Genomic DNA, 16,189 nt, shown 5'->3' on the forward strand with positions numbered 1-16,189 from the left:
CATACATATATATATATATATATATATATATATATATATATATATATATATATATATATATATATATATATATATACATATACACACACATACATATACACACACACACACACATACATATACACACACACACACATACATATACACACACACACACATACATATACACACACACACACATACATATACACACACACACACATACATATACACACACACACATATATATATATATACACACACATGCACGTATTAGAAAGAGATTTGTTGACCCCTGTTATAGAGAATATCCTCACCCTTTTTGCTGGTACTTTCGCCTCTCTCCTCTGTGGCTGCCGATCTTTTGGCGTATGCAGCTTTCATCTTCTGAATATTCTGCTTGCTGACAACCTCGTGCACCACAATGGGTTTTGGGTAATCCTTACCAATGATACACCCTGCCTTCTCCTGCAGGCTGCGTGGAGATTTCCAGGGCTCGTATATATATTCAGCCGGGAACTTCTTCAGAAATGGCAGGTACTTCCTATTAAAGAAAAACGTTGTTATACAAACAAATATAAAATGTATTTTGTGCTTGTAAGTAACATCACTTTAGAATGATATAAGTGTGTATTAAAGGGACACTGAACCCACATTTTTTCATTCATGATTCAAATAGAAAGTTGCTTAAAATTGCTGCTCTAATTTACTCCTATTATCCATTTTTCTTCATTCTCTTGGTATCTTTATTTAAAAAAGCAGGAATGTAAGCATAGGAGCCGGCCCAACTTTTGTTCAGCACCTGGGTAGCGCTTGCTGATTGGTGTCTAAATGTAGCCACCAATCAGCAAGCGCTACCCAGGTGCTGAACCAAAATTGGACCAGCTCCTAAGCTTTCATTCCTGCTTTTTTAAATAAAGATACCAAGAGAATGAAGAAAAATTGATAATAGGAGTAAATTAAAAAGTTGCTTAAAATTGCATAAAAGAAAAAAAGAAAATTAGGTTTCAGTATGCCTTTAAATAAAGGACATGAAAATGCAACACTTTTTTAATGATTTAGATAGAACATAAAAAAGAAGAAGATTTCCAATTAACTTATATTAGCAGATTTACTTTTTTCTCTTTGTATCCTTTGTTGAAGAGCATACCTTAGTAGGGCACGTGCACGTATCTGGAACACTATCTGGCAGTATTTTTGTAAGAACACTTTATATAATGTTATATATTGTGCAAACAGTGCAGCTATTTAGTGCCCAAAAGTGTATATGAAAGTAGATTTGTTTATAGAAGTAAACTTTAAAATGTTATGCTTTATCTGAATCATGAAAGAAGCATTTGGGGTTTATGTTCCTTTAAGGGAGGAAAATCTTTTTTTTTTAGGTGCGTGCTACAAACTGGTGACAATCCTTTGATCTTACAATAGTGGCCACTAAGTAAATATCTGCCTCCTAAAATATTGTGAGTTTTGGATGAAAGCACCAGGTGCAGGGAGGTGTATTTTTTGTTTTCCTCTTCCCCTATCTGTGGTTTAAGGGGTTAAGCACTGGCGGATTTTAGGAAGCAGCGGATGGTGGGAGGAACCGCACATTGAATCCTTTGATCTTGTAGGAAGTAAATGTGAATAGTAGCAGTGCATGACAATATTGTGCAGGGGCGCCAAGCTTTGCTACACCTGCTCTAAGTTATGTATCTATAAAATGATGAGTGATTTCATAAGTCTCCATATCTGCAAATGTCTCATTCTATTATAATGATACAGAAGCAGTTGCTGATTTAAATACAACGTACTTGATGTATTCACCGTTTTTGTCTGTCTTTTTCCCAAATGCTACAGGAGAGTAAACACGAAAGAACTGGTGGAAGAAGGCGCTAGCCGACAGCCACTGCCAGTTCCCTGCGTTCAGTGACCAGTCGGCATCTAGAAGCAGTTCCTCAAATACCTGAAACACAGTATGGATGAAATATTAGCAACATCTACACTGTTAAAGGGACATAAAACCCAAACAAATTCATTAATGATTCCGATAGAACATACACTTTTAAACAACTTTCCAATTTACTTATCTTTTTTGCTTCATTTCCTTGGTATCCTTTGTTGAAAAGAATCAGTAGGTAGGCTCAATAAAGGATACCAAGAGAATGAAGCAAAACTGATCATAGAAGTACATTGGAAAGTGGTTTATAATTGTATGCTCTAGTTCAATCATGAAGAAAAATTTAGGGTTTCATATCTCTTTAAACAAACCTCCCCTTTTCTATTGAAAGAATGTATTTCCTATTAAAGGGGTCTTGTAACACAAACTGTTCTGGAACTAAACAGCCCAGAATACTTTAATTAGCAACACGCCCCTAATACAAAAAGAAAAGGATTGTTCTTTTTATTGTTGTTATTTTTTTTAAACTCAAAGACTGTAGCTTAACAAAAACAATACAACTAGAGATTTAACTTATGTATTTTGCTTGTGATAAATACAAACAAAAAGTTTGTTGTATCATCGGTAGCAAGGAGAGTAATACTGACCTTTTGTCCTTCTTCCCAAGATATCCAGAGATCCCCCCTGGTGAGAAAGCACGCTACGGCATGTCGTGCCAAATGGTGGATCCAGCCTTCTGTCCGCAGCTGCGTCATGATGGCGTCTATAAAGGGGTATCCCGTCCTACCCTGAGAGAGGAAAGAAATCAGAATAGCGGCCCATATAATAAATTAGTGGGAAACATACCAAGTAACAACTAAATAGAACTTAACGGGATCTTAAATGGTTTATTTTCCAAAAAATAACTTTATGAAAAGGAAACAACATCATGGTATAGATTTAGGATTTATTTTGCTGTAAACATTGTGTTTATCTCACACTCCATAGAGAGGCTGAAGATCAAATTGCTGAATGCAGCTTCATACAATATTATATTGTATTGCTTAGATGATATTATTATTATAATACTAATATCATATTGCTTAGATATAATAATAATAAATCATATTACTTAGATATAATATTATATTGCTTAGATATTATTATTATTATTATTATTATTATACTAATAACATATTGCTTAGATATAATAATATATTGTATTGCTTAGATATAATAATATATTGTATTGCTTAGATATAATAATATTATATTGTATTGCTTAGATATAATAATAATATAATATTAGAGCAATATATAAACTTATTTACACAAAATCAGAAACCTGCTGGCATGGGGAGAAATCACACACATTTTTGGGGACTTTTATTGAGCATTATACTGTTAGTTATGTGTCTCTCCTTCAAATCCAGAACTCTACAAAGCTAAATAAACAGATCTGAAGCTAAAAGTTTCCTTTCTAAATATCTTTGAGGCCAGAGCAGAGGGCTTTAGATAATCTGGCCCTAAATCTTAAAGGGCCAGTAAATACTGTTTATTTGCATAAGCAACAAATGCATGATAACACAATGCACTAGCACTTAGGGCAGTGTTTTTCAACCAGTGTGCCGTGAGAGATCCTCATGTGTTCCACGGCAGACTGACAACAGTGTGACATATTTTTTAAATTTTGCTTGTTTTTTATTCTGGGTCGTTTTTTTATTTTGAGTGAGATGATGACTGAGGGTAACTGCGCAGTGGCCGCTCGCCTCCCCCACCCGTGTTCACACTTGGAAGGAACCCCCACCCACCACAACACGTGTCTAGTGCCGGCTCTACACGCCGCAACACTTCAATCCCCCATGCATGCTGGCGCAGCTTTGCTCCTCCTCCAGAACAGTTCCAGCCAGCGGGGGTGTCCCTCTTTCAAATTTTTAAATATTGGGAGGTATGTGACAGGCTCATCAGATATCATTTACAACCATGACATATTGACATTTATTCACAGACAATCATTATGATTGTTTGTGAATGAATGTCAATATGTCATGTATAGTTTGTAGGAGGCATGGCAGCACAGTACAGTGTGTGTGTATATATATATATACACACACACACACACACACAAACACTGTATTAGGCTACAATGTGTGATTTTGTAACATTTTGGGATGGTGGTGTGCCGCAGGATTATTTAATGTAAACAAGTGTGCCACGGCAAAAAAAAAGGTTGAAAATCACTGACTTAGGGGGTCAATTTATCATCCTTTTCGGCAGGAGAACCTGCACGCCGTATTTAACAAGCAGCGGTCATCAGACCACTGCTTCCCTACCCTTTCGCCACCTCTTAGGTGGCAAATTTCAATCTCCCTGGTCTTGTCCGACCGGGGAGATTGACAGCTCCTGCCCATGCGTGATTGGTTGTGTGCGGACAGGGGGAGGGTTTGTGTAATTCTGAATTCTTGCACATGCTCAGTAGGAGCTGGTGACTCAAAAAGTGTAAATATAAAAACGTTGTGCACATTTTGTTAATGGAAGCAAATTGGAAAGTTGTTAAAATTGCTGCTCCATCTGAATCATGAAAGTTGAATTTTGACTTTAATGGAGATCTGTAGCTGGTTCAGGCAAGTTGCAGCATTTTGCAGTATACACAATTTTCTTTTTGACCTCACTGACGAGGCTCACACTTTTGCCGTTTCTCTTGTTCAGAGAGAGATTGCCTGGTATTTCGGGAATGGACTGCACTGTTTAGTGAGGATCAGAGTGATAAACTACAGGAAAGTTCTGCTGTAGCGTAAGAACAAGCTATTGTGCTATTGTTCGTTCCTAGGTTAAGCTCGTCTCTCTTTTTGTATATGCAAATTATGTCAGAGATAAAACGATTTTATAGCTGTTAATTCTGCATTTTCGTTCAATGCTGAATGCGGAACTTCGTTATATTTGGATCTTTTCGGAGCCAAAATTTCTTCCTGTGAAAGTGAAATCTGGATCCGCACCGATGTTAGTGAGCTTCACTTTAATGCAGAATGCACATCTACTATTTTACATAACTAATGCAATGACAAGATGGAGAGAGAAAAGAATAAACAAACAATAAGTAATGGGCTGATATGCCACTTGGGTATTTATCATATGTGTGTGATTGAGATTTGTACACAGCTGCGTTTACTTTTTAACCTGGTTTCATGATGAAGCAGAGTTATTTTGGAGTCTTTCTATACAAATCATCACACACCTCACTCCATGCCTGCAGATGCTCTTTGTTCTCGGTCCAGTCCACCTGAACACACACTGAGTTTCCCTCCATCTTGTTGAAATTTGGGATCCCAGCACCAGCCGTGTAAAAGAACTCTCGCCAGAGCAGCTGACCGTGAAGTGACACTGGGGGGTCCGAATGCTTTTTCTAAAGACAAAATAAACTAATAAAATCCAAAAGAAGAGGAGATTTAGTTAAGAATGCTGTACACTGGTAAACACCATATCCCAGCAGTATTTGCACCAAAACACAAAAGCATTGATGCAAAACTGCTGCCATATTCTGATCCAGGCACATGCACACTCTATTTGCTCTTCAACAAAGACAAAGTACATTTTAGAGGTTCATATACCTTTAATATTGTTTACTTTTTACCTTTATTGTGCCATTTGAAATAGATGCGATTGGCAGCTGAAACTGGCTATGCAAAACCAGAAATCAACCTCTCGGGGGTGGGAGAGGGATCAGCCAATTTGAAAGGGTGTTCCAGCACACATTGAACTCATCAGCTGCTTGTTGAGTACATTCACGTTCCCTTTACTACAAGATATTCCCAAATCAGGATCTCTAACCACCCCAGGTAGCACAGACAATATAACAAAGCGAAGTTTCTCACCCCCTGGTAAATCTCTGCCAATCTCCACCAGAACGTGCGAGCAGAAAGGCATCCAAACTTCATATATGGGCTCAGCACGGTGGTGCTGGGGGTCAGGGAATTTGGCTCGGTGTCTGGCTTTTTAAAATTACACACCCAGGTCTGCAGAGGAGAGAACAGAGAAACAAATAAAATTATTATTACAGCTCTTTATGATTTCTGACCTAAAAGGAGCGCACTATAAAAGACAGATTATTATTATCATCATCATCAGGTATTTGTAGAGCGCCAACAGATTCCGCAGCGCTGTAACTTTTAAAGGACATAATTCTTATAACAAATTGTTTAAAAGTGTTTGAGTGATTAAAAGTAATTTCACTTTCCTGTCACACAGATGGCTTTGCAGTGTCTGAAAGTGCCAGACAAACAACTCTTCGGCACTTTCCACTGCCTGAGATTTATAGCTGTATTAGCGCTAGACTCGCTGGGAACGTGCATGCAACCGATCTGGATATACAGCCATAGTTAGCACAAGCACATGTTTGGTGCGCAGTGAAAAGTACCAGCTGTACAAGACGACTAATTAGTGCACCTCTGCTTTATTACTTACTGAATACATTTTTATCAAATGTAAAAATGTTCAATTTAATGCTTAATTTCTCGTACTAATCCTCATATTTTGCATTCTTTTTCATTTTAAGCAGAAGTGGAACATAAACTGCCTATGCAGAGGGTGCACCAGATGTAATCACTGCATCAAACAATGATTAAATGCAGAAGTCGTTATAGACAGGGGAAAAACCTAATGACAAACCCCATAGTGCCTGGAGTTCAAAGTGAATAAGTAGCTGAACTAAACTACTATTTGGAGAGAAAAAAAGACAGCACAAGTTGATTAGAAATTAAAAATTCCAAATTTTATTAAAGATTTTATAGAATAAATGGCAATAGGAGGGAAACCTCAAATTGCCTTCCAGAGTGCAAAAAACATGAGATTAAAGGGGCGCCACATAGCGTATCAAACAATCCCAATGAGAAGAATTCTAGTCCCAACCACAAAATCGGAAAGGCCTATTCACAAAGTGTAGCAATGCAGAAACCTCTCAAAAATGTTACAGCAATCATCTTCAAACAGGAAACAAGCTCTCAACTTCAGTTTATATGTAGTTTACTTTATTAAAGTACCTCACAGTTTGTATAATGTTTAAAAACGGCAATGTGTTTCACGGCCTTTCAAATATCTGTTTCAAAAGACAGAATAGACATATAGACTATAGCAAATCTTAGATAGTCTCGTCAAACAACACATTTTTCTAGGTGTGTGTGATTAAAGGGACACTGAACCCAATTTTTTTCCTTTCATGATTCAGATAGAGCAGCAATTTTTAACAACTTTCTAATTTACTCCTATTATCAATTTCTTCGTTCTCTTGCTATCTTTATTTGAAAAAGAAGGCGTCTAAGCTAAGGAGCCAGACAATTTTTGGTTCAGGAGAATGGACAGCACTTTTTTTATTGGTGGGTGAATGTATCCACCAATCAGCAAGAACCCAGGTTGTTCACCAAAAATGGGCAGCATCTAAACTTACATTCTTGCTTTTCAAATAAAGATAACAAGAGAATGAAGAAAATGTGATAATAGGAGTAAATTAGAAAGTTGCTTAAAATTGCATGCTCTATCTGAATCACATAAGAAATTTGGGTTCAGTGTCCCTTTAAGAATTAACCCTTTCGACTATACACCATAAGTGTTTCTAACTTTTAAAGATATTAAATGTATCAGAAAAATGTGATCAAAGAGTTAAAAATGCCTTAACAGAATTGCTAAACATTTTATATTAAAATCTCTAAAACGTCTGCTGTCTGTTTAGCTTGGTGTGACACCCTCAGCACTGACCGTTCTCTTCATGTAACAATCCAGCCTGCTCAATGCCTCGGTCTCTCCTCCCGGATACAGATGAGGTCCGAGCTTTCCAGCATCTTGCCCCAGTTCCTCCAAAGTAGGGATCCCATATCTCTCATCATACGAAGCTTTCCAAGGAGAACAGCAATCTATATATAAATATAGTCATTTACTAAACAGCAATCTATATATAAATATAGTCATTTACTAAACAGCAATCTATATATAAATATAGTCATTTACTAAACAGCAATCTATATATAAATATAGTCATTTACTAAACAGCAATCTATATATAAATATAGTCATTTACTAAACAGCAATCTATATAAATATAGTCAGTTACTAAACAGCAATCTATATAAATATAGTCAGTTACTAAACAGCAATCTATATAAATATAGTCAGTTACTAAACAGCAATCTATAAATATAGTCATTTACTAAACAGCAATCTATAAATATAGTCATTTACTAAACAGCAATCTATAAATATAGTCATTTACTAAACAGCAATCTATATAAATATAGTCATTTACTAAACAGCAATCTATATAAATATAGTCATTTACTAAACAGCAATCTATATAAATATAGTCATTTACTAAACAGCAATCTATATAAATATAGTCATTTACTAAACAGCAATCTATATATAAATATAGTCATTTACTAAACAGCAATCTATATAAATATAGTCATTTACTAAACAGCAATCTATATATAAATATAGTCATTTACTAAACAGCAATCTATATAAATATAGTCAGTTACTAAACAGCAATCTATATATAAATATAGTCATTTACTAAACAGCAATCTATATATAAATATAGTCATTTACTAAACAGCAATCTATATAAATATAGTCATTTACTAAACAGCAATCTATATATAAATATAGTCATTTACTAAACAGCAATCTATATATAAATATAGTCATTTACTAAACAGCAATCTATATATAAATATAGTCATTTACTAAACAGCAATCTATAAATATAGTCATTTACTAAACAGCAATCTATATAAATATAGTCAGTTACTAAACAGCAGGAGGCAGATTATATTTTACAACTGTTGTGAAAAGGAGAGAATGTGACTCTTTAATTGTACCTATTAACTAAATGGTCTTCATACTCTTTGTATCCTTTATTGAAGGAGCAGCAATCCATTACTGGGAGCTAGCTGAGCCAATGCCAAGAGTCATATTTGTGCAGCCACTAATCAGCAGCTGTCTCCCGGTGATGCATTGCTGCTCCTGAACCTACAGGTATGCTTTTCTACAAACAATACAATGAGAACAAAGCAAATTAGATAATAGAAGTAAATTGGAAAGTTGTTTTACAATGTATGCTCTATCTTAATTACTAAAGAAAAAAAATTTGAGTTTCATGTCCCTTTAAATATAAAGAGGACTTATTTCCTATTGTTAATTCCCATCAGTGTTACAATATTAGAAACAAATAAGGCAAAAACAAAACATTCTACGCTAGATTCTATGTAAAATAATATTGTATTTAAAAAGGACAATAATATGATACAACAATCACACTTTCCATGATAAACATTTGAAGCTCACCACACTTATAAAATCCTCCTTTTTCAATGTTAAAACCATCTTGTATTTTTGAATTTGACATAACCCCAAATCTGGTTCAGCAAAACCTTCTTTTCTACTGTTTGTGGGACGTATGAAGAATCAGAAGCTGTCTCTGCACACAGGCGGCACTCACATGTTATTAGCACAAAGACGTACAAGATTGATGTTGACATTGACAAAGCAGAATTTCAGAAGTGTGTGGTGCTTTAAATACCTTCTTGGGTTAAGTGTATGGAAAGGACAGGGTTGTTTTATCATATATTTACTGCCCCTTTAAATACAAACACGCATGACTAGTTTCTAAAGTGTATTTTAAATGCAGAACAATTTAAGTCAGGAAAATGGTTGAGTCTCTAATACAAGTGAAATAAAAAAAACCACCACAACAACAACAACCACAACAACAACAACAGTATCCTAGAACATTGTTGAATCCCAGCTGTATTAACCCTTTTGTGCCGGGGTTAACGTTAACGTGTCTACATCGGAACAACTGTTCCGATGTAAACAAATTGAAATCTCGCGATCGTGCACATGATCACGAGATTTCAATGATGGGATTGTGTCAGGGGGGCGTCCCTATGATGCTAGGCATGCCCTCCAAACCGCGATCCCATCGGGAAGCGCCAGTGGCTTCAGGAAAGCCAAGCGGTTAGGACGTTTTATTCCGTCCTTCGGCGATAAAGCCCAGCAAAATATGGATGGAATACAACGCCATAATGGCGTTAAAAGGTTGAACTCTTACTATAGAAAATACAGAGCAGTAAACAAACCACAGGACTGCAAGTTCCTTAAAGGGACAGTGTAGTCAAAATTAAACGTTCATAATTCCAATAGGGCATGTCATTTTAAACAACTTTCAAATTTACTTTTATAATCAAATTTGCTTTGTTCTTTTGGTATTCTTTGTTAAAAGCCAAACCTAGGTAGGCTCATATGCTAATTTCCAAGCCATTGAAGGTCCCCTCTTATCTCATGTGTGTCATATAGATAACATTGTGCTCACGCTTATGGAGTTACTTATGAGTCAGCACTGATTGGCTAAAATGCAAGTCTGTGAAAAGTACTGAAATAAGGGGGCAGTCGGCAGAGGCTTAGCTACAAGGTAATCACAGAGGTAAAAAGTGTATTAATATAACAGTGTTGGTTATGCTAAACTGGGGAATGGGTAATAAAGGGATTATCTATCTATTTAAACAATACAAAATTCTGGAGTAGACTGTCCCTTTAAACAGAAAGTCCAACACCTGCCTTTCATGTTCTCCAGAGTGGGTGATGGTGCCGGGCGCTTCGGGGGCCCCAGGGACGCTAGCACAGTCTGCAGACGGACATACGTGAGGGGAGGCTTCCCATTGTTTTCAGCTATTATCCTAAGGAGATAGAAACAGGTTAGCAATACAGGATACTCCAGGACTGTAAGAACAAGAAAGATATAGAGGGAAATAAAGCACAGAATAAACAACTAACTTAAAATAGTATCTTTAACCCCTTGGCTGCCGGTAACGTAACAATGTGTTGCAGTCCCCTTCAGCAACCAAGGGTTAATAAGCAACATTTGTTGGTGTTAACAAATCTTCTGCACATTATATTGCTGGCATAGTGACAGTATTCTGCCTTGTTGGAGAGAAGAACAAATAAAACTTGTGAAGGGCACATGTAAGTTCACCTTAAAGGAACGTGTGCAAACAATTTTAAACAACTTTCTAATTTACTTCTATTATCAAATTTTCTTTGTTTTCTTGTTATTCTTTGTTGAAAAGCAGGAAGAGAAGCTCATGAGCGTGCACATGTCTGCAGTACTGTATGGAAGCAGTTTTGCAACAGTGTTATACATTAGCAGGAGCACTAGATGGCAGCACTATTTCCTGTCATGAAGTGCCTCAGGCATGTGCACACTACCTATCTATATATCTCTTCAACAAAGAATAACATAAGAATTAAGCAAATTTGATAACAGAAGTAAATTAGAAACTTTTTTAAAATTGCATGCTTTATCAGAATAATGAAAGAAAATTTTTGGGTTTCATGTCCCTTTAACAATAATAAATCCTAAATAATGCTAAGGTATCACAAACCAGTATATACACGATACATAATAAGGCTGCCCACCCTCCCTGATGCAATGCTCCACAATAAGTTACACATATGGCTGAAGTGGGATCACAATGTTAAAGAAATTTAAAGAGACATATTTAGTAAACAATATCAATAATAAGTCTAAGCATCTCATTATAATGTTTAAAAAAGGGACATAAAACCCAATTTATTCTTTCATGATTCAGACAGAATACAATTTTTTAAAATGTTTCCAATTTACTTCTATTATCAAATTTGCTTTGTACTCATGTAATTGTTTGTTGAAGAGATATCTAGATAGGTAGTGTGCAAGTCTAGAGCACTAGATAATAGGAAATAGTGCTTCCATCTAGTGCTCTTGCTAATGTATAACATTATTATAAAACTGCTGCCATCTAGTGCTCCTGCTAATGTATAACATTGTTATAAAACTGCTGCCATCTAGTGTTCTTGCTAATGTATAACATTGTTATAAAACTGCTGCCATCTAGTGCTCTCGATAATGTATAACATTATTATAAAACTGCTGCCATCTAGTGCTCCTGCTAATGTATAACATTGTTATAAAACTGCTGCCATCTAGTGTTCTTGCTAATGTATAACATTATTATAAAACTGCTGCCATCTAGTGCTCTCGATAATGTATAACATTATTATAAAACTGCTGCCATCTAGTGCTCTCGATAATGTATAACATTGTTATAAAACTGCTGCCATCTAGTGCTCTTGCTAATGTATAACATTGTTATAAAACTGCTGCCATCTAGTGCTCTCGATAATGTATAACATTATTATAAAACTGCTGCCATCTAGTGCTCTCGATAATGTATAACATTGTTATAAAACTGCTGCCATCTAGTGCTCTTGCTAATGTATAACATTGTTATAAAACTGCTGCCATCTAGTGTTCTTGCTAATGTATAACATTGTTATAAAACTGCTGCCATCTAGTGCTCTTTCTAATGTATAACATTGTTATAAAACTGCTGCCATCTAGTGCTCCTGCTAATGTATAACATTGTTATAAAAACTGCTGCCATCTAGTGCTCCTGCTAATGTATAACATTGTTATAAAAACTGCTGCCATCTAGTGCTCTTGCTAATGTATAACATTATTATAAAACTGCTGCCATCTAGTGCTCCTGCTAATGTATAACATTGTTATAAAACTGCTGCCATATAGTGCTGCAGACACCACTCTTTCTCAGAGAGTCAGTGGCGGCTTGTATGAAACAGATTGTCTTCACCGAGGCAATACACACCACTGCCTGCTCTCTCACAAAGTGCGGTGTTTGAATGCTGGTGCATGTGACACTCACAGCATATGTGTGTATGCCAATGTAAAACCGTAATAGAATACTGCAAAAATGTTTCTATTGAAAACTGAAATGCACCCATGCACATTTTAGCTTTGACCTTTTCTGCAGGCAAATTCTGCAGAGAGATGAACCAGGCGTACTACAATAGGAGAGGGAAATAAGAATAAACACTCTAAAAAAATAATAATTTATAAAATAAAGATTACTACAAACTACACGTAATTTGGTCCTTGCAAAGAGTGACATTAAATGCAGCAAAATAAGGACACACACGTCCTACTTCCCAAATAGATGGTCATTTTTAGAATGATGAAAAAGGGTTTAACAGCCACTGCAGACACAAATAGAAAAATGCTGCCTCACCTGTAATATCACATAACACACGACCAGCGAAAACTCACCTGTAATATCACATAACACACGCCCAGGGAAAACTCACCTGTAATATCACATAATACACACCCAGGGAAAACTCCCCTGTAATATCACATAAGACACGCCCAAGGAAAACTCCCCTGTAATATCACATAAGACACGCCCAGGGAAAACTCCCCTGTAATATCACATAAGACACGCCCAGGGAAAACTCACCTGTAATATCACATAACACACGCCCAGGGAAAACTCACCTGTAATATCACATAAGACACGCCCAGGGAAAACTCACCTGTAATATCACATAAGACACCCCCAGGGAAAACTCCCCTGTAATATCACATAAGACACGCCCAGGGAAAACTCACCTGTAATATCACATAAGACACGCCCAGGGAAAACTCACCTGTCAACATCACATAACACACCCCCAGGGAAAACTCACCTGTAATATCACATAAGACACGCCCAGGGAAAACTCACCTGTAATATCACATAAGACACGCGCAGGGAAAACTCACCTGTAATATCACATAACACACGCCCAGGGAAAACTCACCTGTCAACATCACATAACACACGCCCAGGGAAAACTCACCTGTAATATCACATAAGACACCCCCAGGGAAAACTCCCCTGTAATATCACATAACACACGCCCAGGGAAAACTCCCCTGTAATATCACATAACACACGCCCAGGGAAAACTCCCCTGTAATATCACATAACACACGCCCAGGGAAAACTCCCCTGTAATATCACATAACACACGCCCAGGGAAAACTCCCCTGTAATATCACATAACACACGCCCAGGGAAAACTCCCCTGTAATATCACATAACACACGCCCAGGGAAAACTCACCTGTAATATCACATAACACACGCCCAGGGAAAACTCCCCTGTAATATCACATAACACACGCCCAGGGAAAACTCCCCTGTAATATCACATAACACACGCCCAGGGAAAACTCCCCTGTAATATCACATAACACACGCCCAGGGAAAACTCCCCTGTAATATCACATAACACACGCCCAGGGAAAACTCCCCTGTAATATCACATAACACACGCCCAGGGAAAACTCCCCTGTAATATCACATAACACACGCCCAGGGAAAACTCCCCTGTAATATCACATAACACACGCCCAGGGAAAACTCCCCTGTAATATCACATAACACACGCCCAGGGAAAACTCCCCTGTAATATCACATAACACACGCCCAGGGAAAACTCCCCTGTAATATCACATAACACACGACCAGCGAAAACTCCCCTGTAATATCACATAACACACGCCCAGGGAAAACTCACCTGTAATATCACATAACACACGCCCAGGGAAAACTCACCTGTCAACATCGTATAACACACACCCAGGGAAAACTCACCTGTCAACATCGTATAACACACACCCAGGGAAAACTCACCTGTCAACATCGTATAACACACACCCAGGGAAAACTCACCTGTCAACATCACATAACACACACCCAGGGAAAACTCACCTGTCAACATCGTATAACACACACCCAGGGAAAACTCACCTGTCAACATCGTATAACACACACCCAGGGAAAACTCACCTGTCAACATCACATAACACACACCCAGGGAAAACTCACCTGTCAACATCGTATAACACACACCCAGGGAAAACTCACCTGTCAACATCACATAACACACGCCCAGGGAAAACTCACCTGTAATATCACATAACACACGCCCAGGGAAAACTCCCCTGTAATATCACATAACACACGCCCAGGGAAAACTCCCCTGTAATATCACATAACACACGCCCAGGGAAAACTCCCCTGTAATATCACATAACACACGCCCAGGGAAAACTCCCCTGTAATATCACATAACACACGCCCAGGGAAAACTCCCCTGTAATATCACATAACACACGCCCAGGGAAAACTCCCCTGTAATATCACATAACACACGACCAGCGAAAACTCCCCTGTAATATCACATAACACACGCCCAGGGAAAACTCACCTGTAATATCACATAACACACGCCCAGGGAAAACTCACCTGTAATATCACATAAGACACCCCCAGGGAAAACTCCCCTGTAATATCACATAAGACACGCCCAGGGAAAACTCACCTGTAATATCACATAAGACACGCCCAGGGAAAACTCACCTGTCAACATCACATAACACACCCCCAGGGAAAACTCACCTGTAATATCACATAAGACACGCCCAGGGAAAACTCACCTGTAATATCACATAAGACACGCGCAGGGAAAACTCACCTGTAATATCACATAACACACGCCCAGGGAAAACTCACCTGTCAACATCACATAACACACGCCCAGGGAAAACTCCCCTGTAATATCACATAAGACACCCCCAGGGAAAACTCCCCTGTAATATCACATAACACACGCCCAGGGAAAACTCCCCTGTAATATCACATAACACACGCCCAGGGAAAACTCCCCTGTAATATCACATAACACACGCCCAGGGAAAACTCCCCTGTAATATCACATAACACACGCCCAGGGAAAACTCCCCTGTAATATCACATAACACACGCCCAGGGAAAACTCCCCTGTAATATCACATAACACACGCCCAGGGAAAACTCCCCTGTAATATCACATAACACACGCCCAGGGAAAACTCCCCTGTAATATCACATAACACACGCCCAGGGAAAACTCCCCTGTAATATCACATAACACACGACCAGCGAAAACTCCCCTGTAATATCACATAACACACGCCCAGGGAAAACTCACCTGTAATATCACATAACACACGCCCAGGGAAAACTCACCTGTCAACATCGTATAACACACACCCAGGGAAAACTCACCTGTCAACATCGTATAACACACACCCAGGGAAAACTCACCTGTCAACATCACATAACACACACCCAGGGAAAACTCACCTGTCAACATCGTATAACACACACCCAGGGAAAACTCACCTGTCAACATCGTATAACACACACCCAGGGAAAACTCACCTGTCAACATCGTATAACACACACCCAGGGAAAACTCACCTGTCAACATCACATAACACACGCCCAGGGAAAACTCACCTGTAATATCACATAACACACGCCCAGGGAAAACTCCCCTGTAATATCACATAACACACGCCCAGGGAAAACTCCCCTGTAATATCACATAACACACGCCCAGGGAAAACTCCCCTGTAATATCACATAACACACGCCCAGGG

The 16,189-nt window shown here is 38.0% G+C and overlaps 1 protein-coding gene across 1 annotated transcript in view; it reads right to left on the bottom strand.

Moving 5' to 3' along the window:
- LOC128639257 (cryptochrome-1) overlaps positions 1–16,189 on the bottom strand; it is a 47,709-nt gene that overhangs the window by 2,183 nt on the left and 29,337 nt on the right. The window contains exons 4-10 of the mRNA XM_053691541.1: positions 10,442–10,560; positions 7,583–7,737; positions 5,707–5,847; positions 5,070–5,237; positions 2,503–2,643; positions 1,770–1,921; positions 297–523 (exon numbers count right to left, since the gene is read on the bottom strand). Of these exons, the coding sequence (XP_053547516.1) occupies positions 297–523; positions 1,770–1,921; positions 2,503–2,643; positions 5,070–5,237; positions 5,707–5,847; positions 7,583–7,737; positions 10,442–10,560 (1,103 nt within the window). The remainder of the gene's footprint in view (positions 1–296; positions 524–1,769; positions 1,922–2,502; positions 2,644–5,069; positions 5,238–5,706; positions 5,848–7,582; positions 7,738–10,441; positions 10,561–16,189) is intronic.

This window comes from Bombina bombina, chromosome 8 (genome assembly GCF_027579735.1).
Source record: "Bombina bombina isolate aBomBom1 chromosome 8, aBomBom1.pri, whole genome shotgun sequence".
NCBI lineage: Eukaryota > Metazoa > Chordata > Amphibia > Anura > Bombinatoridae > Bombina > Bombina bombina.